Source organism: Mastigoproctus giganteus, chromosome 1 (genome assembly GCF_048544385.1).
Source record: "Mastigoproctus giganteus isolate SK-2022 chromosome 1, ASM4854438v1, whole genome shotgun sequence".
NCBI classification, from domain to species: domain Eukaryota; kingdom Metazoa; phylum Arthropoda; class Arachnida; order Uropygi; family Thelyphonidae; genus Mastigoproctus; species Mastigoproctus giganteus.
Genome location: NC_143575.1, coordinates 26,321,194 through 26,347,327, shown reverse-complemented (window position 1 = coordinate 26,347,327; position 26,134 = coordinate 26,321,194). Strand labels below are relative to the sequence as shown.

Below are 26,134 nucleotides of genomic sequence, written 5' to 3'. Positions count from 1 at the left end.
TATACTTATCAATGATATTGATGTAGGTATATTGGGTTTAATGTCCAAGTTTGCAGATGATACAAAGGTTGGCTAGATTGTTAACAACAATAAAGACAGTATGCTACTCCAACTGGATTTAGATAAGTTGGGAAAATGGGCTGAGAAGTGGCAACTGAAGTTTAACATTGACAAATGCAAAGTACTACATATGGGTAGCAATACCCAAAGAGAAACCTACCAACTGTGTGGTACTACACTCAGGGAAGTGAAAAGTGAAAAAGACCTGGGGGGTAATTGTGCAGTCAAATATGAAGTTCGCTGAGTAGTGCAGACGGGTTGCCAGGGCAGGTCATGGAGTCTTGTCAATAATATATAGGAATTTTACTAGCAGGGACAGGGAGGTGATTATCCTGTTACACAAGGAAATGGTCAGGCAACACAACACCTAAAGTACCATGTACAGGTGTGGAAGCCTCATTTTAGGAAGGATGTAGAGTTGCTAGAATGAGTACAAAGAAGGGCAACAAGATTGGTGAGGGGAACAAAGAGGTGCACTGAGTCTGCTGACGAGGCTAGTAGGGGCCAGACGTGTTCAAAGCCGCTAAGTGGATTTTTCTTATTTATTGATTTGGAATTATTGTTTTTCTAAAACTTTTGATTTAAATTTAGTAATATAGCATTATCTTGTGATTTTCTGATTAATTTGGTATATTTATTCTTTACTCGGCCTTGCAATTGCATAAAAGTATCAGTAAGGGAATCCCCGTGTTACAAGTCGTAACTCCGCTGAACGAGAAGTTTTTTAGCCATATTTAGCCGCTTATTGAATATTTTTTGCATCAAATTGTTTTTTGTGAGTGGCTTGTAGACCTAGTAAGGATCGTTAGTTTATTTTGAATTGAGACAGCAAGATTTGAAAGTTAATTAATACTTAAGTGTCCACAGTTCATAACTTCTGTATGTAACTTCCAACCTTTATCTTTGTCATACGATCGTTATATATCGAACCTAGATAGTATAGTATAGGTTATAATATTTTCAGTGATCGGTAAAATCTATTAAACTTGTTGAACTTCGTTGGCATTTAAATTGTACTTTTAACTAAATACATATACCGACTTAGATTACGAACGAAACATAATTAATTAATACATAACTGACATGGAAGTTATATAAAGGGAACTCTGAGATAATTAATACTTGACACTAAAAAATATATATCCCGTTATAACTGTGTTGGGAAATAAGTTAGGGTTATAAACTGAAATTGAAATTTTATTTAAATTAAAAGAAATCATGACTCAGACCAGAGCAGCAAAACAAAAGGCTCAAGCTAATGGAAGTGCTGTTGCTCAGAGGAGAACTGAGGGGGGCAGTTGCCTCCTTCTGAATCAAAGCCTTCTAAAATGCACAGCTTGCATGATGTTTGTGGAACTTTCAGGTACGGGACATGATATTGCCATGGGGGATGTCTTTGTGTGCGCGTGATGCAACGAGTGAATCGAAATCAGGCAACAACTCAGCGTTCTTATGGGCCTATATGAGAGCTTGAAGGACAGGGTGGATGCCCTCAAAGGAACTAAATTGAGGGACCCATCAAGCTCTCAGCTGCCCACATCAACGCCAGAGCTTGTACTTGGTCATCGTGCAACACAGCGGCAACCCCCAAGGCAGAATGCACTGGTCCCAAAGGAACTAGCACTTGTTGGTGACTCTATTGTCAGGGAAACGGGGAACATGCTTTGTGAAAAAGATAGGTGGAACAGGACCAGGGTATGTCTGCCAGGGACAAAGGTTGATGACATTGTAGAGCGAATATCATCTTTTAAGGGCACAAAAGGTGATATAGTTGTACACATTGGCACAAATGATATCAAGAGTAGGAGACCGGCGGAATTACTTAACAAGTACAGCTCACTGTTGAATAAAAGCCGTGAAATAGGGTTGAATTTGAAATTGTCTGCAATTCTGCCCAGACACGATAGGAGGGAGTATATGATGAGAGCCTTGTCGATCAATTCGGACCTGGAAAGATTGTGCAAGGCTCAAGGGGTAGAATTTTTTTTCAGCCTGGACTGTACTTGTTAACAGGAGAGATTGCTTCTACAGGGATGGGAGACACTTAAATAGAAAGGGCGCAAGAATATTTGCTGATGCTATCGAGGCAGTGTTAGGTGGGTCGGAAAACTGCTAGCTTGGGGGGAGACAAAGACGAATAGATTAACAGTAGCCACTGGCAGAGGTGAAAGAGATTCTTGCACTGCTTCTATTTTAATGAGCAGAAGCCTGAAAAACAAGATGCAGGATATTTCAGAGACTGCCAGGAGTCATTGCGGTACAAGTAAACACATGGGTTGTGTTAGGGTAGCTAAGAATAGAAATAGGTGCATGTATACTTGCGTGTACACCAATGCTAGGAGTTTAGTAAATAAATTTGATGAATTTGAGGTATTGCTCAAAACATCAAAGGCAGATATTGTTGGGATATCAGAGACGTGGTGTCACACAGATATAAGGAATGCAGAACTGGAATTTGGGGAGTACAACGTCTACAGAAAGGATAGACTGGATAGGAAGGGAGGAGGGGTTATGCTATTAGTTAAGAAATACATAAAATCCAAGGAAGTGAAGCCAGTGGACATCGCTGGACAGTGCAGTGTCGAGTCAGTTTGGTGTGAAATAAGCATTGGGAGATCAAAATTGAGAGTAGGAGTGTGCTATAGGCCTAACGACTCTGATGAGTATAATAAGAAACTGTACAGGGAAATAGAGTGGGCCAGTAAATCAGAGTCTTATAATGGGAGATTTTAATTTCCCAGATATTGACTGGAATTTGGGGGCTGGTCACTCACACACTAGCAAGGCTTTTGTGGATTTATTGGATGATTGTTTTCTACATCAGCTTGTTCGGGAGGCAACTAGAGGGAGGAATACTCTTGATTTGATTATCAGCAGTGATTCTTCATGCATTAAGAATCTGCAGATAAATGAACCACTAGGTAGCAGTGATCACAGTGTGCTGAAGTGGAATTTACTCAAAGAGGTAACTACCATTAGGGGTAAAGGGAAGGGTTATTGCTTTCGTAAAGGCGACTACGATGGACTGAGACAGTATTTAAATTCTATACAGTGGGACCAACTGATGATGTTACCAACAGCAAATGCAAAATGGGAAGCATTCAAAGAACTTATCTCGGAAGCTACTAGGCTTTACATACCAACTAAGAAATATTGTTGAAGGTTTAGGCCCAAATGGATGTGTTTTTTTTTTTTTTTTGGTAGTTGTTGGCGCATCGACTTCTGTCGCCATAATACACCTCCCAAGGTTTTTGCAGTACTTTGATCCAAGCCCGAGGAGGGATTCAAACCCGTGACCTTTGGGTTGCTAGGCAAGCACTTTACCCACCCGGCTAGCCCGGTCGGCCTAAATGGATGTCTGATGAACTGATGAGGCATATGACAGAGAAGAAACATGCATGGGATACATACAAATTAACACATGACACAGAAGCCTATGATAGATACAAGTTGATCTGTAACCAAGTTAAAAGGAGGTTAGGCAGGCGAAGGCAGATTACGAGAAATCTTTGGCAAGGGATGCAAAGAAAAACAGCAAAGAGTTCTTTACTTATGTAAACTCTAGAAGGAAGGGGATGAATCAGATTGGTCCACTTGATATCGATGGGTCAACTGTTGATGATCCTGCTCAGGTAGCTAACAAACTAAATGAATATTTTGCATCGACATTCACACATGAGGAGTTATTTAGCGAGGGGAAAGCCAGAGGTGTATTCTACTCTAGCAGTAAGCTAGAGAATCTTGTAATAACTGAGAGTAAAGTGGAGGAGAAATTGTTGAAGATAAACACAAGAAAGGCACCCGTGGTGGATGGGATCTATCCAGTTATATTAAAGGAGGCAGCAGAGGAAGTAAGCAAACCCTTAGCCATAATTATGAGAGCTTCCTTGGAATCAGGGAAGGTACCCACAGACTGGAGATGTGCAAATGTGACTCCAATTCACAAAGGAGGATCAAAGGCTGACACAAGTAATTATAGACCTGTGAGTTTAACTTCTGTTCCAGGAAAATTAATGGAGGCACTAGTTAAAGAAGCACTGCAGGATCATTTAGACAAGACTTCAGTTATAGCTCGGACACAGCATGGTTTTATTAAGGGGAAGTCTTGCCTGACCAATTTGATTGGATACTATGATGCAGTCACAAAGGAACTGGATGCAGGGAATAACTTTGATATTATATACATGGATCTTAGAAAGGCTTTTGATACTGTTGCACATGGAAGACTGTGCAGGCAAATTGGAGCAGTGTGACATTGGAGGCAAACTGCTGCTGTGGATAAAGGGGTGGCTGAGGGGGAGAAGACAGAGAGCGGTAATCAATGGACACTGCTCGTCGTGGACTAATGTTATTAGTGGAGTCCCTCAGGGCTCAGTGTTCGGTCCATTATTGTTTTCTGTATTAATAAATGATATTGATGATGGTATATCAAGCTTAATGTCGAAGTTTGCAGATGATACAAAGGTAGGCAGGGTTGTCAAGGACGCTACTGACACTATGCTGCTGCAACAAGATCTGGAAAGATTGAGCAGATGGGCTTAGAGGTGGCAAATGAAGTTTAACATTGACAAATGTAAAGTACTACACATGGGAAACAGCAACCCCAGAGCAACGTATCAACTCTGTGGTACTACACTGACAGTGGTAGAGAATGAAAGGGACCTGGGGGTGGTTGTGCAGGCAGATATGAAGTTCTCTGAACAGTGCAGACGGGATGCAAGAGTAGCTCATGGTGTATTGTCAATGATATATAGGAATTTTTCTAGCAGGCATAAGGAGGTGATTATTCCCTTGTATAAGGCAATGGTCAGGCCACACCTAGAGTACTGCATACAGGTCTGGAGGCCTCATTTCAAGAAGGATATAGAGCTGCTGGAACGAGTACAGAGAAGGGCAACAAGATTAGTGAATGGAACAAAGGGGTGCTCTTACGAAGAAAGGCTTAAGTTTTGCAAATTACAGTGTCTGGAGACTAGGCACCAGCGAGGTGATCTGATAGACGTGTATAAAGCCTTGAATGGTTTGAGCATGCTCAATGCTGATGGGATTCTTCCTCTCGCTCAGAATAATCACCTGAGAGGGTATAAATTCAAATTGAGGAAAGACAGATGTAGGATAGATGTGCGGAAATTTGCCTTTAGCCAGTGGGTGGTTGGTTGGTGGAACAGACTTCCATCCCTTGTCGTGGAAGTTGATAGCCTAAATAAGTTTAAGGCTCAGCTGGACAGGTATTTTGAACGAACAGAGGGGTGAAGTGGGTTTTTTTTTGGCTGATGCTGCATAAGCTTGCTTTCTTGCATCAAATGCCTCTACTAATGCTAATGCTTACCAAGAAAGGCTTAAGTTCTGCAAATTGCAGCACCTGGAGAGTAGGCACCTGTGAGGTGTATAAGGCCTTGAATGAGTTGAGCAAGCTGAATGCTGATGGGATTCTTCCTCTTGCTCAGTCTAAGAATCTTAGGGGGCACGGTTTCAAACTGAGGAAAGATAGTTGTAGAATAGATGTGCGAAAATTTGCCTTTAGCCAGCGGGTAGTTGATTGGTGGAACAGGCTTCCATCTTTTGTTGTGGAAGCTAATAGCCTAAATAAATTTAAGGCTGAGCTGGACAGGCATTTGGAATTTGGAGAACAGAATGCAAGAATGGGGGACCGGGAGGTTATAATTGATTACATATGTACAAACAAAAAAATGGAAATCAGGACAATGTAAATGAGGGATACTTGTATATTTCTATGAATATGGCCTGTTGTTGTTATTATTTGGTTTTTAGGAGCATTAGCAACTAAGGCCATATTGCTCCGGATATATGCAGTGGTCATTCCCTGACCTTTCCGCATCATCTGTATTTGGTGGTCATAGGCTCGAACCATGGTCTAATCAAGAAGCATGCACTATGCACTACTGCTCCTGCCTACCTGGGAATATGGCATTTTAGTAATATACCAATACTAAAATACTTTCAGTATTTGGAAATAGTAATTTTTTTTTCCCAATTAAATTCCTCACTCTCATAGCAAATTTATAAATTAGAATGAATTAAAGAATTATTCATTAAAATTGTCTGAATAAATTTATTGACCACACACACACACACACACACACACACAGGGAAATATCATCCCCAACAAAATGGATGATGAGGTTTCACTGTCAACAAGGACTTTGTAATTCTAGTTTCAGAATTTTGAGGGGAACTGCATATCTCACAACTACTAGGATATCATTTCTCAAAGTGTAGTCTGCAAAACCCTGGTGTTCACAGGGATGCACTAAAGGATCCACAACTAGTTTCCAAATTTTATGAAAATATTTAAAAACTGACAGCATGAAAATATTTTTTTATACATAGGGATCTTAAAAAAAAAAAATTCTAGGAAACATTTCTAAAGCTAAATTGAGAGCCCTTAGGTCAATAGTTTTAGAAATATTGGGCTAAAACATGTTCTCTAGTTAACTGCAAATAAATATACAAAAGTTCAAATATTTCAAATGTATCAAAGTGAAATAGCCTATTTAGTTTATAGATCATGAAATCCAGGAGAATTATTATATGTACAAGGACATTCAAAAAGTTCTCTGAATTTTACTATAAAAGTTCATTCAGTGAAAGGTTGGGCTTACTAAGCAAATCATCTTCAAAGTACTTTCCTTCTGCACACATATGCTTGCTCCATTGGTCTTCACAGGCTTTGAAACATTCTTCACAATCATGATTTTTTTTCTAGTGCATTTAGTGCTGCTTTGGTGCTAAATTGCACTAGAAATTTTCAGTTTAGGAAACAGCCAGAAGTCAGACAGTGTAAGGTTGGGGGAGCAGGAAGGCTACTAAATGAATTTTTTTGCAGTCAGGAACTGCTGAACTGCCATCGCCATGTCACTGGGCGCATTGTCATGGTGCAGGATCCAGCCATTCTTCCATTTTTGAGGTTGTATTTGCCTCACATTCTCATAGAAATGTGTCAAAATCGACACAGTAAGCAGCAGCAATGTTTCTCCCCCAGTCACAAATTCGCGGTGCACTATCCATCATCGTCGAAAAAATGATCAGCATGACTTGAACGTAGGATTTGTTGCACGAGACTTCTTGGGATGCGAGGATATTTTTGTGTGCCATTCAGATGATTCCACTTTGGTCTCGGGGTCATAGGCGAAAACCCAACTCTCATCCCCAGTAACCAATTTTCTTAGGAAATTAGGATCCTGCATAGCTTTTTCAAACAAATCACCTGTGATGGCTTTCCTTTAGTCCGCCTGACCATCTGACAGTAAGAGTGGAACAAACTTTGAAGACATGCAATGCAACACTAAATCTTGTGTCAGGATTGTGGGCACTGAGCTTACAGACAGTCCAGCTTAATGAGCAATTTCAACAACAGTCATTTGCCTATAATTTCGCATGAGTTTCTTCACTTTCGTGACATGTTCATCATTTTGTGAGGTCAAAGGGCGTCCATTTTCAAACTGATTAAACCATTCAAACTGCTGTTTCCCTCAAAGCATCATCTCCAAAAACTTTTTGTAATGCTTACAGCATCTCTGTAGTACATTTCCTAAGTTTAAAGAACTTGATGTTAGCATGCTGTTCAAATTGTGAGAATCCGCAATCAATCAGCCGTGACACACAAGTGACGTGGTCGAGCCAGTTCTCACTTGCCATGCATGCACACCAAGGCCAACATCAATGCCCCACGAAACCTTACAGCCATAGCACAAATCATTTAAATACCAGCGTGCAATTCTGGGAACTTTTTGAATGTACTACATATTACTGTTTTAATAATGAGGAAGAAATGATTTTGAAATTTCAGAAAGAACTCACCAGCTCCAAGAATTTTATTACCATGACTGGTAAAATCTACGATATCCGGATCCTCTTCCGGAGATAGAACTACAAAATAAAATATCTGTGTATTAACTTCAATTAATCAGGAGCAGAATATTTATTTTAAAAGGCAAAAAATTAGAGAATATCACTTTCTAACAAAATACTGTTTTAAAGTTTAAGTAACAAATCCTGCAATCCAACTCCCTAAGACAAAGCTCTTTAAACAGTTTTTGCATATAACAAAATTGCATGTTAAAATCTGTTCTTCCAAAAAAAATTGCTCACTCTTGCCCAAGGTAATTTTTTTACACTCTCATTTTTTTAAGCTGACAACAAAAGAACCATCTGAAATCAGGATGAAGAATCCAAAAAAGTTTAAGTGTTCAGACATGATGGCAAAAGTTAAAAATAAAATTATAAATTTTTTTTTTTTAAATTTATAGACTGTATGGAAATCTAAATTAAAGATAAAATACAGGTATTAAAAAAATATGCTTAAAAGTGATAAAATATACCGAATTATCAAATACATGACTTTGACAATCCAGAATTTCTTTATCAACCATATCAAGTATTTTAACTTGGGAGACAAATATATACACAGAAGATAGAGTAAAACTGTCAATTCAAAGTTGAAGAGATCAAAATACATCCATTCTCATAGACAGGTTTAAAATATATGTATAAGTTCAGAACATGTCAGTAATCAAGTATTAAGTAAGTAATCAAGAGAGATTTTAGTCACTCTTATTAACACTGCATAGAATTTTCATAATTCTCATTTAAAATATACATTTGTGAATATATGGTTAACTAGTTAATTTAGTCAATATAAGAAAGGTAACAACTGTGCTGTGAAGAAATCAACAAATTTCGCATACACTATAACAGGGGTGGGCAACCTGTGGCCTTCTAAGATTTTACGTGCGGCCTTTGTCACACAAAGATGAAATAAAATCATTAAATAATCCTACTACTTTTAAACTAATATTTTTTAAAATTAAATATTCAAAACGTTTTAATAATAAAAAGCTTTATATTTTTTTTTCACAATATAGAAACATTATTCAGATAATTAAGAAAAGAAAATACAAATTTTTTGATCTAAAAAGTAAAATATATATATGATGTTTAACTTTTTCTATTTATTTAAAAATCCTTTTTATGTACCACAAATGATAAAAAATGAAAGCTATTTAATAAAACAAAAATTCTAATCCTCTGTTAAGTTTGTTAAAAATAAAAAAAATATTTTAACAGAGTTAATAATTTGCTGAAAATAGTTTTTTATTTTAAAATTTAAATTGTGACATGATTTTTTATCTGTTGCTTTTATGTGCATATTTGTAACTGTGAATATTTTGACAACTGTATGTATTCTTGTCTTGAATTTTGTAATCCTGTAATTTCTTATTTCACAATTGCTTAATTTTTAAAAGGAAGTTGAATGAAGAAAACAGAACATTTAAAGAAGATTGGGAGATGCAGTATTTTCTTAATTCTGTGGAAGACAAAATGGTTTGTTTGATATGTAATACAGCACTAACAACATTAAAAAAATACAATGCAAATCATTATCTATCTCACAAGGACCATAAATATATAAAATTAGAAGGAGAAGCTCGTAAATCTGCACTTCAAAAAATGAAGAAAGAAAAACAGCACCAGGAAAAGGCTTTTCCTGGTGCTGTTTTAGCACACATACTTGGGGAAAAAGGCAAACCATTTAGTGACATTGAAATGATAAAAGAATGTATTGTTGAAGCAGTAGGATGTTTAGATATGGAAAAAGTTGACAAATACAAACAATTACCTCTCTCAAGAAAACCTATAACTAATAGACAACATGAATTAGCTCAGAATGTAGGAGAACAACTTCAGGTAATAATTCACTCTAAAGATGTATATTTTGTAATAGCATTAGATGAAACCACTGATAGAAATGACTCTGCTCAAATATTATATTTTATTCGTGCTATAACTGAAGATTTTTATTGTTACGAGGAACTACTGGCTTTGGGTACGTTCACTGGAATGACTCATGGAATTGATATTTTTAACAACTTTAAAGAAATGTGTCTTGAGAGAGGACTAAACCTTGGTAACCTGGTGAGCGTATGCACAGATGGTGCACCTTCTATGAGAGGAAAGTGAGAAGGATTTGTTTCATTGTTAAAAAAAGAAAAGCCCAATTTAGAAAAGTTAATTTCGTTCCACTGTATATTACACCAACAAAACCTTTGTGCTAAATCCTCCACATTGAGCAATACTTTGGACAAAATTATTGCAATTGTTAACTTTATTCGAGTAAATGCTTTAAGACATCGCCAATTTCGAAGCATGCTTATATTGGATGATGAGACATATAATGTCGACTTGCCATATTATTGTAAAGTGTGCTAGTTATCAAAAGGACAAATTTTAGTAAAAGTTTTGGATTTGCGAGAACAAATTAAAAAATTTTACGAGGAACAACAACAAGAATGTGATTTATTAGATGAAGAATTTTGTAGAAATTCTGTGTTTTTGTGTGATATTATGGAAAAGCAAAATGGATTAAATGTTTATTTGCAGGGGAAAACAAGCCATATATGACATGTGGCAAAAAATTCGGGTATTTCGAAAAAAAATTAATTTTTTACAAAACTCTTTTCTCTAAATCAGAAATAACTGGGGAACATTTCCCTCGTTTAAAAAATATGTTGTATGTGACACTTTCAAAGACTACATAACCGTATTGGACATGTTAATTGAAGAATACAATGATAGATTTTCTGATTTCGAAGAACATACTTTAGAAATGAAACTGGTATATGAGCCACATTTAGTTGATATCCTGACGGCACCCACGGAACTACAGATGGAATTAATGAATTAGGAGAAGATAATATGATAGACTTTTTTTGATACAAAAAAGATCCTATTGAAATATGGAAAAATGCAGTTGAATACCCACATTTACGTCAACATGCTCGTTGACTGCTGTCTTGCTTTGCAACTACGTATTATTGCGAATCAACTCTTCTATACCTTACACAAATTAAAAGTCATTTAAGGACTCAAATATCTGATATTCATTTAGAAGACCAACTCAAGTTGCGTACAACTAAGATGGAGCCTAATATCCAGTTGTTATCTAATAAAAAACAAACCCAAAAATCTAATTAATTATCAAAAAAGATGTTTCGGCTGAAACCAATGAATTCTGATGAGTTTAGCTCATTAAAAATGTGCAATCGAAGTGGTTTCAGCTGAGATGTCTTTTTTGGTAAACGACTCAACCACCAAAGCATCAAATCTTCAACTCATTAGTTAACTCATATTAAATTATTTTTTACAATAGTACAGTTTTTTCTAATTATTCTTGTATAATACACAGAGAGAATGTTAAATAATTGCTATAAATTTTCATTTGAATAACAATTTAGAAAATAATTTATTATCTTTATAATTATATTTTTTTAAATTTTGTGTTCATATAAAATGTCGGTGGATGTATTATGATGAGAATATTGTAAATATGTATGTTTTATTGAAATTTATTTGCCCTTTCTATAGTTATATGTAATAAAATTTAACACTGATAATTAAGTATGTTTTACTTCGTAAGTAGTGGTTCGAAGGATCAGTGCAACCTTTCCACTATTTCCAAAAATGAATATGGTCTTTTATTCAAAAAAGGTTGCCCACCCCTACACTATAACAAGATTGCCAAGTTTTGCATACAAGCTATGCATAAGTGCTCTTTTATTTATTAGGTTTGACTGTGTGTGTGTGTGTGTGTGTGTGTGAGAGAGAGAGAGAGAGAGAGAGAGAGAGAGAGAGAGAGAGAGAGAGAGAGAGAGAGAGAGAGAGAGAGAGAGAGAGAGAGAGAGAGAGAGAGAGAGAGAGAGAGAGAGAGAGAGAGAGAGAGAGAGAGAAGTTGTTTGGTTATTATCTGCTGTTTAATACTAACGTAAGAAATAAAGTTTTGCATTATCACTTTCAGTAAACTTCATTAAGCACAGCTTGCCCTAACTACATAACTGGTGATCAGGTGACAACACTTTAGAACAGCTGGGAGGGGTACACAGATTTTTCTTGTCCTGTCTTAGTACAACTGAAAAATATCTCTGATTAGAATTGCAAAATTTTACCTTGGTTACAGAATTAAATCTATTTATTTATTCATTTTTCTCTCGATGTGCACAGGAGTCACTATTTACAAAATAAACAATTTTAAAAATTTGTTAATACCTTTTGTCTTTTAATTAGACTACATATCCATGCTGGGTTCTTATTCTGCTACTCTGAAGCAACATCAACTAGTTAACATTTCATGCCAGTGCTTTATGACTAGTGCACATAGTTGTAATAGTAGGAGTAGTTGAGTGCTATATTACAAAGTTCACGGAATAAGTGCCAGTGCTAGAAAAGAGAAGCATCACCTGTTTTTTGCATAGATTACAAGTATTAAACTGGAAAATAATATCCCAAATATGAATACTCTCTATTTAGATGGCATGTGCAACTATATAACACAGTGTTTGTTTTAATTTGCATCTCCTCTTGTGAATTCCTTTTAAGAAGAGTAAATTTTTTATTAATTTGTTTTAAATCCTCCACAATAGGAAGTTTTTTTTCATCTGAAATACATTTATCATAATTTTCTTCAAATTGAGCACATACATTTGGACACCTGAAGATGCACAGTACCTTTGGGAAATTTTGCATTTGGATCATTAGTGATCAGCATTTTTTTTTTTTTTTTTTTTTCCTTTCACCTGTGATGTAAATAAATTGGATTACATGTGCATCTGCAATGCAAGTTACAGTTCCATGAATTCTCTGCAATTTTCCACATAGTTCTTAGGGAAGTTCATAAAAATATAACATTTAAAGATTCCCTATATCATATAACAATATTAAATTTTGTAAGCCACTAATACATAACAAATTTTTGTTAAAATGATGTTTGCCTGTAGGGTTTCAGCAGTCTTTTTGAATTATACCAGCTATTCACGAGTTGCTGGATCGAATCCAGACTTCAAATTTTATTGTGGACATATACTGAATAAACTAAAATGCATATAAAATCCCAAAATCATTGCTCGAGAAATCGTAGTAACTCTGAAATAAATTGCATTTCGAAAAATGCAATATAAAATTAACAGGGATATGCTGTATCAAGACACGACTAAGAATAAGTTGTATTGTTGTAGTCATCATTATTAGCTTTACAGCACATTGGATTATGCCAGTGTATCATGTCTACATAAGTGTGTTCTCTGGTCGATCTGCATGTCATGCAAGCTGAAAAATCCAGAAAACCTCACTCCCTCTCCATAAGATTGGATGACAACAGCCTCAATTGAGAGGCCTTTAAGAATTTCTTAATCATCAAGGGGATTCGAACTCCAAGCTCTCCAAATGAGTGGCAAATCCATTTTCTGTAATGGAGGAAAAGTTCCAGCAGGTATGTCAAACTAATAGAGTAAGCTTATCTGCAAAAAGATCTAAACCTCCCAAACACTTCCTAATTCATTTCACAAATATATGTGGTCTCAATTCTAACCTCAAAGATGTCCATTTCCACTTGCAGTCTGCCAAACCCCATGTACTTTTTTCTGACAGAATCTCAGTTATCGGCTGATTCAACTACTGCTCATCTCAGTTGCGCAAATTATTCGCTGCATGATTCCTTTCACCTCAAAATTGGTAATTGTGCATATGTCCATTCCGATATTCCCTGTCACAGACTTGATAATTTGAAATCTCCTCTTTTCAATCTTCTCTGGCTTAAAATCTCTCTACCTCATTGTATCAAATTCATCTGTTGTCTCTACCGTTCTCCTAACTCCACTAATCACTTGGAGCTCTTTGACTTCCTCTCTTTGCAACTTGACTTTCTCCAATCCAACTTTCCTAATAGTGAGGTAATTTTCCTTGCATCTCCAATGGAGCCTTTATCTCATGGCTATTCCCAACCTTGTATTTTTTGGTGATTTTAATGTTTACAACTCCAGCTGGCTTCCATTTTCTAGTCACATCAACCAAGCTGGTCGAGATGGTTAGGCTTTTGCAATTACTAATGACCTTGCACAGATTGTTCATTTACCTACAAGAATACCGGACAATCCTAACCATACACCAACATGCTTGATCTTTTTCTCACAAACAACCCTTCTAAGTGCACAGTCAAAGTGAGAAGTCCTTTAGGCACCTCAGATCACAACTTGGTGATTGTCTCTTCTCCAATGGAGCCTTTATCTCATGGCTATTCCCAACCTTGTATTTTTTGGCATTACAAGAATGCAAAATGGGATGACCTGCGAGATTTCTTTTTTTGGTCAGATTCATCATCATCATCATCAGCCATTTTCAATCCACTGCAGGATGAAGGCCTCTCCAGCAACTTTCCAGTTCCTTCTGTTTTGAGCACTGGACATCCATTTACTACCCACAAACTCATGAATTTCATCTATCCATCTCCGCCTTTGTCTTCCAGGTTTTCTTCTAGCTCCTCTTGGGTACCATTCTGTTATTTTCTTAGTCCATCTGTCATCATGTCTTCGAGCTATGTGTCCTGCCCAAGACCATTTTAGTTCTTTAGTTTTGATAAGAATGTCCTTCACTTGAGTTTGCTGCCTAATCCATGTGTTTCTCTTCTTATCTAACAGTCTGATTCCCAATATAATTCGTTCCATTCTTCGCTGTGTAGTTCTCAGCTTCCATTCTTTTGGTGAGTGCCCAAGTTTCACTTCCATAAGTCATGGTGGGGAGCATATATATTGGTTCATTATTTTACGTTTCAGACAAACTGGGATATTGCTCTTCAGTATGTGACTATATTTCCTGAATGCTATCCATCCAAAATTTATTCTTCTCTTGACTTCCAGCCATTTATCATTATTACAGCTAATAACTTGTCCCAGATAAGTATATGACTCCAACTTTTCAATTACTGCTCCTTCAATCATTATTTCCCTTTCTGTGGCATACTTGTTCATCATTACTTTTGTTTTAGCCATATTCATCTTTAGTCCAAAATCCTTACTAGCTGTGCATAACTGATTAAGATTTTCCTCTAATTCTTTGGGATCATGGCTTATGACCACAATGTCATCTGCAAATCGTAAATGGTTTAGGTACTCTCCGTTCACATTGACTCCTTTCTGCGACCAGTCTAATCTTCTGAAAGCTTCCTCAAGGGCAGCAGTAAACAGCTTCGGAGATAGTGTCTCCTTGTCGAACTCCTTTCACAATTTTAAATTTCCTACTGTCTTTGTCTAGTCTAATAAAGGAGGTAGCACTCTCGTATATTTTCTTCAAAATCATAATATATGGGGTATGAATGCCTTGTCTTTCCAGTGCCCGAAACATTGCCTTATGCTGTATGGAGTCAAATGCCTTTTCATAATCCACAAAGGCCAGGCATAATGGTGTTTTATATTCATTTGCTTTCTCCATTAGCTGTGATATTACATGAAGGTGATCCATAGTTGAGAATCCTGTCCTAAAGCCAGCTTGCTCTTTCGGTTGATTCTTTCTAATCTGTTAGTAATGACCCTTGTGAACAACTTGTAGATGTGGGATTTTTTTGGTCAGATTACTGTTTCAAAACTTCTGATGTCAACGTTTGCTCAGATCATGTCAGTGAAATTATCCTTGAAGGAATGGAATCCTTCATCCCACACTCCACTTTAAAATCTTGTCCTTTATCTAAACCTTGGTTTTCCAATAAATGTGCTAAGGCTATTCAAGAGAATAACATTGGATATCATAATTGGCTTGTTTCTAATCTTCAGTTTCATTTTCTGCCTACACCAACAACAATTGTAAAGCAGTTATTAATCAGTCAAAACTAGATTTTGAACAGGCTAAGAGTAGAAAACTTGCTTCTTGCCCTAATGGTAGCTGAGCATTCTGGTTTCTTTCCAAAGCTATCGGCTGCAAATTTTGCCCACCTCTACTCCCTCTCTCTCAAAACCAGATGGTTCTGTTGTCATTTCAGCCATGGATAAAGCTGACCTGCTAGCATCCCATTTTTCTACCAACTCATGTATTAATGATCTTGGTAAAGCACCTCCCACCATTCCTAACATGGCCCATTCAATGCCTCCTGTGATCTTCAGTAAAAAAGATGTCAGAATAATTTTGATGAATCTTTATGCTAAGAAAGCTCCAGGTCCCAATGGTATTTCTCCACTTGTTCTCAAAACCTGTGTTCCTGAACTTACTCCTGTTCTTTGCTGCCTTTTTTCACTTTCTAATTCCAAAGGTGTTTTTCCTTCTGCTTGGAAATTTGCTCATATCCAGTCAGTTCCTAAAAAAGGGTGACAAATCCCTCCCATCCAATTATCGTCCCATTGCAATTACTTCTACTCTTTCTAAAGTAATGGAGAAATCGATTAACCGCCAACTGTTAAACTACCTAGAAACCTTCCGTCTGATCAATGATCGCCATTATGGATTCTGTCAGTGTCGATCCACTGGTGATATTCTGGCTTATGTTACCCATATATGGACAAATTCAATGGAAAAGTTCAGTGAAACACAAGCAGTTACTCTTGACATCTCAAAGGCTTTCAATTGTGTTTGGCATAAAGGTCTTCTAAACAAGCTTCCATCTAATGGCTTGCCAATGTTTTTTGTAATTGGTTATCCAGTTTTCTCTCTGATCGCTCACTGAGGGTGATGGTAGATGGCTCTCTTTCTTCTAACTTCTCCACTAATGCCGGTGTCCCCCAAGGTTCAATTCTTTCCCCCACTCTTTTCCTCTTGTATATTAATGACCTTCTTCCATTGACTGGAAATCCTATCCATAGTTTTGCCAATGATGGCATTGCACTTTCCATTTTAAGAAACCTTGCCCTGCTCAATCAGCCTCAACTTCTCGAAAATCTGCTACCAATTCCTTAAATTCCGATCTCCAGGTAATTCTCCAGTGGGGCAAAGACAACTTAGTTGATTTCAATCCTTCTAAAAGTCAGTCTTGTCTTATATCTCGCAAAAAAGATTCTTCTGTTCCTATGCTTATCTTTGGTGACACTCCAATTTCTAGGCAAAATGATATATATCTTTTGGGGATTACCCTAATTTCTAATCTCTCTTGGCACTAGCACATTACCAATATTGCTTCCTTCCGCATCTAAAAAAACTTGGTTTTCTCTTTCGCTCTAGGCGTTACTTTTCTTCCAAAAGCTGTTCACTCTGTACAAATCGCAAATCTGCCCTAACATGGAATATTGTTCCCACATGTGGGGTTGTGCCCCTAAAACTTCTCTCAGCCTTCTTGATTCCGTTCAGAAGAGGGCAGTTAGGTTAATTAATGATTCGTCTCTAACAGTCTCTCCACTCGCTGTCTCATAGACGTACTGTTTCTGCTGCATGCTTCTTCCACAGATATTTCAATGGGCACTGTCTTTCTGAATTGGCTTCTATAATTCCTGCTCTCTTTCAAAACAGTCCGAACACGTGCCGCCACCAGCCAACATCCATATACTGTCCAACTTCAAACTCACAGAACCAACTTTTCATCTTCCTTGTTTATTCATTCAACTGCCATTTTCTGGAACAACCGTCCTTATAAGTATTCCCTGAAAATTAGTCTACAGAAGTTCAAGTCCAATGTCAACAAATATCTTCTTTCGTCTTTTTAACCTCCAACCCAAGCACGGTACTAAGTACTACAGGTTCTAATACCTCTCGTGTTTGGGGTTTACATAAAAAAAAAAAATGTCTCTGATGGCTGCAGGGTACACTGCTAATGCAGCCGAACTCTGGTAGCTCACATTATGTAATCTACAATGTGGAAGTGGGAAATATGGAGAGTACGAGCAATCAACACCACCTCAGGCCTTGACTTCAATGCAGTCACAGGCACCTTAGCATCCACCTTAAGAGTACACAGATGCGTGCAGGATATCTCTTCATACATAACCTATTATTTGTATTCTGATTATCTCCCCCACGTTCATGTCAAATAAAGGTAAACCTCAAATTCAAAAGTTATTCTAAAAAGTTAATAGGTCTGTACTACACAAACCAGTAAATGTCGTGCCACCTTATACTGTACAAATAAAATGTTTAAGAATTTGAGAGGTACAGTTCCTCATAAAATTTTAGTCCTAAATGGAGAATTTAAATCAGGACATAAATCTGCAGGTGCTTTTATTTCTTCAATATAACCCTTATTGGTGAGGGGAATGAAGGGATCCTCTTACCAAGAGACGCTTAAGTTCTGCAAATTGCAGTGGCTGGAGACTAGGCACCTGTGCGGTGATCTGATTGAGGTGTATAAGGCCTTGAATGGGTTGAGCCCGCTGAATTCTGATAGGATCCTTCCACTTGTTCAGATTACAAACCTAAGGGGGGCATAAATTCAAATTAAGAAAAGACAGATGTAGAATAGATGTGCGGAAATTTTCCTTTAGCCAGCGGGTGGTTAATTGCTGGAACAAATTTTCATCTGTCGTTGTGAAACTTGATAGGTTAAATAAATTTAAGGAGGAACTGGACAGGCATTTGGAGGGAATGGTGTGATTTTTTTTTTTTTTTTTTTTTTTTTGCTGATGCTGCATAAGCTCATACACTTGCTTTCTTGCATCACATGCCACTACTACTACTACTACTACTACCCATTTATGTTTTTTTTAACTTGAAATCAGTCACGCTGGGTTGATTCAGTCCCAAAAATATTTCTTCAATTTGTGCTATACCTAATTCTGTCTACACAGCTGAAACTCCTAATAGCTATATTTTAAAATGTTTTCTTTGAATTCTCTGCACAAAATTCCAAAAATATCTTTCAATTATAGCACAATTAAGATTGTTGTTATTTGGTTTTTAGGAGCATTAGCAACTAAGGCCATATTGCTCCGGGATATGCGGTGGTCATTCCCTGACCTTTCCGCATCCTCCATATTTGGTGGTGACGGGCTTGAACCCCGGTCTAATCAAGAAGCGTGTGCTTACGCACTGCTGCTCCTTCCCACCTGGCTACGGAGGCGCGCACAATTAAGAAAAATTCATGATTAAGTTAAATTTAATTATATGCATGTGTTGAGTGACATATGTTATGGTGAGATATTGATAGCAATATCTCACCATAACACTATATTGATAGCTTTACTGCTACACACTTTTCACCAATCGGTAATTCTCTTTGGCTTCGTGATACTAATGTATCGTCTGGAATCATACCACTGACAAGTGTGTTTCATGTAGCACGCACTCCTGTTACTGACACACCCTCATCTAATTAAAGCATAAATTGAAGGGTGAGTTTTTTAATTTGCATTCACTTGCCAACAGGTATAAAGGAAGTTTTAATTTTCAAAAATTAATTAAAAATATGGTTTTAATAGAAAAAATGTATTTTTCACAGTACTGTTCAGAAAGATTGAAAATATCGGTGCATCATTTAAAAAATGAATGATTTCGAAATTGTTTTGATGGTTTTTCAAATTTTTGCATGCACAGAGGAATTTCAAAATTTCCTGCTACTAGTTAAGGGTTAAATAAATCAAATGCTGTACTTACCAGAAATACATATTACCGTATGGTTATTATAGATATATGCAAGTGGACTTTTTATAGAGGGAATGATAAATCTATAACCAAGAAGTTTTTCTTCTTCACTTTCCTGAAATTAAAGAATTGCTTTAAAATAAGAATTATAAATTATGATTTTAAAGTAATTAAAGAATTGCTTGAAAATCCTAATATTATGAAAGAGGTCATAATTAAGTAACACAAGATAATAAATTACACACTACATGATTACTTTGTTATGCCAATTTCCTTTTCAATTGCTCTTTCTATCCATGATTATGCCAATTTTTTCATTAAAAACATAGAGGAACTGGTTTTTTTGAAAAAATGCTGAATTAGTATTCAGGTTTCATTACTTAGCATTAGACAGAACTGGAGAAAATTATAATGGACTAAAGATGGTGGAGGATATTGAATCACTGTTAATTCCTTCACTGCTACTGATGGTCAAATTGGAAAGCAATCCAATGACAAAGAATCGCTTAAATCCTAGGTATGCTGTTATTTATTAAGAATAAGTTAATAGTCGAAAAAGATAACAAACACATCCTCCAGACAAATTAACAACACAGGCAAGATTCAAAAACCTTTCATCATTAGGTTTCATTCTGATCTGGCCATCAAACAGCAATAAAGGGATCAACACAGAGCCTAATGTTTTGAATGTCTTAACAAAAAATTCTATATTTTACTTTGTTTATTATCCAACAATTTTCACTTTTTTCAACCATAATTCTCATAAATACACGTTTAAAAAATTACTGCAACACATTTTATTTATAAGGACAAAAAAATAAAAAAATTAACATGCTTCACTCCTATACATCAGGTTATGTTTCCTCTGGTACTTTGCTGATTTCTAGATGGTAAATAAAAACACCAGCTTCTGCTGTTTACTGCTACTTCAGAAGCAAATTTGTTACACTCTTGAAGAGAATTCACTGAAAAACATTTTAATTTTTCATGCTACTAGATCAGTGAGGCAGCATTCCTGCTTTAAATTAGTAAATAACCATATTAAAAAAAAAAAAAAGTTTATTCGCAGATCTTTCATTTTAATTTAAAGAACTGGTAGTAAGAAAAAACAAACACAAATAAATACATTAAGTGCTTTATTTCTATCCAAATTTCCAAATATTTTTATTTCTGATAATCAAAATCACCTCTTGATTTGTTCATCCCACTTCACATCACTACCACCCCACATTAAATGCATTAAATTATCACGTCTGTTACAAACATGGCAGAACATCTGATCAGGAAAGTAAATTAGTCTTTATTTCACTTTTATTTGTAGAAATATACCAGGAAAAAGAGAATGAAGCAATGCAAATTTTATTCAAAAACCTGGAAAAAAAAAAAAAAAAAAGTGTAACTTTTCTATTACGAACTTCTATTTGACGAATTTCTCTATATTACAAATTTTTTGCAAAACATTGCGCCTTTAAACGAAATTACATGTAAAATTAACCCCATATAGCGAAGTGTTAGTCTCTCTATAACGAATTTTTAAAAAAATTGTCCTCGTATACACGTGTTTACACTACATGAATTCGATCATACACTATTTATAAATAGGGAAACGATATCTTATATAACACGAACCGAATTCACTTATGCACGATTCACCTTTGTGTTTACAAGAAATGGCAGTCGAATGCAGAATCACCCCAACCGAACGCAACACGATAGGAATGAAGAGAAGATTCTGAAAATGTACAGTCTGTCCTCGTATAGCACGATAGTTGTGTTCCTAGAAACCCTCGTGCAATGCAAAATCGTGCAATATAAACAACAGGCCCTATGGGAAAAGTGGGGTTAGGTGCCGACCACCCAAGATTGAACACACATTTGGAACCAAATCATTACTAAACACAATAAATAATCGGGTAATTTTAAAATACGTAAGTATTTTATAACGATTAAAATACGTAATAAAAAATAACATATATTATAATAAAGTATTTTTAGTATTTTTTAATACTAAAAAAAGTCTTTTTTATGAATAAAATACGTATTTTATTCGTAAAAAATTATTATATTAAATAAAATAGTCGTAATACGTAAGTATAAATTATAATACGTAAGTCGTAATAAAATGCTTACATATTTTATTACGACTATTACGTAATAAAATATTGCTAATGCTTTTGCTTCTATCGTATGCAAACTTGTTTTTTGTTTGATTTTCTATCCAAACAGATGACAGCCATTCCATCTCTTCCAATTCTTGTGTCTTAATCTAATGGATTTTAATTACACTTTGAGTTGTTCCCGCTATGAAAGTTGTTTTTATTTTCTCCGCATTCTTTGTAATTCTCGGCGTTGCCTCATTTAGGTCTGTAGCACGTGCAATATCACATGGTCTTTCATTTCGCTCAAAGCGTTCCCTAAATTTCATATTTTTTTCTCTATCGACAGAGGCGGACTGGCCATGAGCCTTACCCGGGAAACCCCGGTGGGCCGGGGGCTGGTGTGATTTTGGCCATAAACCGTAGTACCAGGCCACTATAAATTTTCACGGGTAAGAATTTTTGATACAGTCCGCCTCTCTGTTTATCGATATTGCTTTTTTTTTTTCTCTCTCTCTCTGAACTTCAGTGTCTTCGCCAGGACGCTTCCTTTTCACACCTTTTAAGTATTTTACTAATTTTTAGGGAATAAAGCGCAATTACAAAACAAGGAGGCACCCTTAATACACATAAACAAAGCTGCGCACGTATAGCAACTGAATAAACAACACCGTAAAGGCTGAGATACACTATTAACACCTCACATTTTACTAAAGCACATTTTTGGGGGTTACTACCATAAAACAATAAAAACAATTTCCAGTTTCGTTTCTGATAGTGGAATCTGTTATAAACTGGTAGTAAACTCCATCTAATTGCATTTGCGATTATATCGATAGCTGGAATTGTGTTGGTTTTTACGTTATTATGGTGAAATGTGGTTCTCCTTCACTGATATAAAACACATAAATACATTTTCAGAATCTTCTTCATTCCTATCGTGTTGCGTTCGGTTGGGGTGATTCCGCGTTCGACTGCCATTTCTTGTAAACACAAAGGCGAATCGTGCATAAGCGAATTCGGTTCGTGTTATATAAGATATCGTTCCCCTATTTATAAATCGTGTATGATCGAATTCGTGTAATGTAAACACGTGTTATACGAGGACCGACTGTATTTATGTTTTTTATATCAGTGAAGGAGAAACACATTTCACCATAATAACGTAAAAACCAACACAATTCCAGCTATCGGTATAATCGCAAATGCAATTAGATCGAGTTTACTACCAGTTTATAACAGATTCCACTAGCAGAAACGCAACTGGAAATTGTTTTTATTGTTTTATGGTAGTAACCCCTAGAAATGTGCTTTAGTAAAATGTAAGGTGCTAATAGTGTATCTCTGCCATTACGGTGTTGTTTATTCAGTTGCTACATGCGCACAACTTTGTTTATGTGTATCAAGCGTGCCTCCTCGTTTTGTAATTGTGCTTTATTCCCTAAAAATGAGTAAAATACTAAAAGGTGTGAAAAGGAAGCGTCCTGGTGACGACACTGCAGATTCAGAGAGAAAAAGAAAAGCAATATCGATAAACAGAGGCGGACTGGGTCAAAAATTCTTACCGGGGAAAATTTATAGTGGTCTCGTACTATGGTTTATGGCCAAAATCACACCGGCCTCTGGCCCACTGGGGTTTCCCCGGTAAGGCTTATGGCCAGTCCACCTCTGTCGATAGAGAAAAAATATTAAATTGTGAAACGCTTTGAGTGAAATGAAAGACCATGTGATATTGCACGTGCTACAGACCTAAATGAGGCAAAGCCAAGAATTAGAAAGAATGAAGAGAAAATAAAAACAACTTTCATAGTAGGAACAACTCAAAGTGTAATTAAAATCCATTAGATTAAGACACAAAGAATTGGAAGAGATGGAACGCCTGTCATCTGTTTGGATAGAAAATCAAACAAAAAACAAGTCTGCTTACGATAGAAGTAAAAGCCTTAGCAATATTTTATTACGTAATAGTCGTAATAAAATGCGTAAGTATTTTATTACGATTATTTATTGTGTTTGGTAATGTTTTGGTTACAAATGTGTGTTCAATCTTGGGTGATCGGCACCTAACCCCATTTTTCCCATAGGGCCTGTTGTTTATATTGCACGATTTTGCATTGCACGAGGGTTTCTAGGAATGCAACTATCGTGCAATACGAGGACTGACTGTAAAAGCATTTTTGAAGATTTTCAAGCATTTACTGCTAAACAGCCACTAAAATATACAGCCTCCTTCCCTCCGAAATTGCTCATTAGTATCTGGAATTAATCATCCTTTTAGTGAACACTTGTGGCCATTGACACCCGTAGAAGGGTCTTTGTTTCATTTTTGTTACAGTTATAAAAACAAATGAGTTTTCTTAAAAGTGGTCATAAACTTTATAATAAATAGGGTAGATGTGTAAATTGATATTGGCTAAGGGGAAAACGAAATTCACTGTGGTAAATCTTTAGTGACATTCGCTTCTCACCTCAACTGTACCATGTGACCTTCCTGTCAATCATTATATGATATGTCCATTCTCATCTAACTGGACTCCCAGTAGATGGTTTTCATGACTTTTTAAAAAATTTTTTTTATTTTCGTTCTTTTAGAACAATTTGTCATCTGATAATCAATCAGATGAGGATCACATAGGCTATATGCTCTTGTATTTTTTTTTTTTCTGGAAGGTAACATACAGCATACATTAACCATAAATTTTATTTTGTGTATATATGAATGAAAGCAGAATAAAAGAAATTCACAGTCTTATATTTCTTCAAAGTGATTAATAGCAAAGGTCACGTGATACTGTTGAATTGGCACGTGAACATCATTGAGTAGGCGGTAATAACAATTCACTATATGGCCAGCGCAGCGAAGTTTGCGATGTGTGTGTGTGTGTGTGTGTGTGTGTGTGTGTGTGTGTGTGTGTGTGTGTGTGTGTGTGTGTGTGTGTGTGTGTGTGTGTCAGCAAGAACTGCAGTTGAGTAATTTCTACAGTTGCGGAAACGATGTCAAAGAGAAAGTGTTTACGTATTAATGATAAAGCAAAGATTCTTCGTGATATTGACCACGGTTTTAAGAAAAAAGGTATTGCGGAGAAATATGGCTACCTGCAAGCAGCTTATCTACAATTTTAAAAAATCGAGAATCAATTTTAAATGCAATTGACAAGAAGCAAATTAAGTTGTGTATATACAAAGATGTTGATAAAGCTGTTCTAAAATGGGTGCAAATGATACGTGAAAAGAATATACCAATATCGGGTACAATAATTAAGCAACAAGCTCTAAAATTTGCACAGTTCCTTGGACATACAGAATTTAATGCGAGCACTGGGTGGCTAGATAAATTTAAGAAGCACCACAGAATTGTGGAAAAGGTTACTTGTGGAGAAAGTGTTAATGTATCGAAGAAGATTGCAACAGTTGGAGGGACAATACCTTAAAGAAGATTTTGGAAGAATATGAACCTAAGGATGTTTTTAATGCTGACGAAATGGGTTTATTGTTTAAATGTTTACCAAATAGAACACTTGCTTTTAAGGATGATAAATGTTTTGTCGGAAAACAAAGCAAAGAAAGAATCACTGCTAGTTGGAGCAAATATGACAGGAAGTGAAAAAGTAAGACTTTTAGTCATCGGAAAATCAAAAACCCCAAGATGTTTTAGAGGCACAAATTCTTTGGAAGTTGACTACAACTTTAATAAAAAAGCATGGATGACAAGTGATAACTTTGAAGACTGGATATTAAAACTAGACAAGCGTATAACAAAAGAAAAAAGGAAAATCGTGTTGGTAACTGACAACTGTCCGGCACATCCTGCCAAACTTAAGTGTGAAGTTGTTTTTACCACCAAATGTGACGTCAAAACTCCAGCCAATGCACCAAGGCATTATTAAAAATTTTAAATTTCATTATCGAAAGAGAATAATAATGAAAATTGTCAATGCATTATCAGAAAATAGAAACTTGGAAGTTACAATTAACCTTAGAGATTGCATCTCTTAACTGGCAAAAGTTTGGACAAACGATGTCACTGAATACACTATTCAAAATTGTTTTTTGAAAGTGGGATTTGCATTGAATACAAAAGTCGAACAACAACTGGACGAACAAGATGAACTGCCCCTTTCACAACCGAAAAACTTTTGGACATTATTAGAATCGTCCAGAAACATCGAAAATGAAATAACACTGGATAGTTATGTTTACGTAGATCAAGATCTGACTACAACAGAACATCCAAATGAAGATGAAATACTGCTGAACAGTGTTAGATGCGACCATGATCACGAAGAAATTAATGATGACACTGAAGACACATCAGAACAACCCGTAGAAAAGCCAACTCACGAAGAAATGATTAATGCTTTTAAAAGTTCGTATGGGTCTACAGTTTTGTGAAAATGCTCCTGATAATGTTTTTGATGTTCTGAACAAATGTGAGGTTTTCTTTGAGAATCAGACATTTTTTTAATTGGACTGTGCAAACGAAAATTAGATTTTTTTAATTTGTGATACTTACCAGCGAAAATTGTGTAAACATAATTTAAATAAGTGTTTTTGAAATAAAATAAAATAAATATAGATTCATTTTCATTTTCTAATTAAATGACAATTTCTAATAAAAAAGATATTCTCTGTATAACAAA

The 26,134-nt window shown here is 36.0% G+C and overlaps 1 protein-coding gene across 1 annotated transcript in view; it reads right to left on the bottom strand.

Moving 5' to 3' along the window:
• Nup133 (nuclear pore complex protein Nup133) overlaps window positions 1-26,134 on the bottom strand; it is a 390,085-nt gene that overhangs the window by 238,649 nt on the left and 125,302 nt on the right. The window contains exons 12-13 of the mRNA XM_090386292.1: window positions 19,411-19,513; window positions 7,882-7,950 (exon numbers count right to left, since the gene is read on the bottom strand). Coding sequence (XP_090242418.1) covers window positions 7,882-7,950; window positions 19,411-19,513 — 172 coding nt within the window. The remainder of the gene's footprint in view (window positions 1-7,881; window positions 7,951-19,410; window positions 19,514-26,134) is intronic.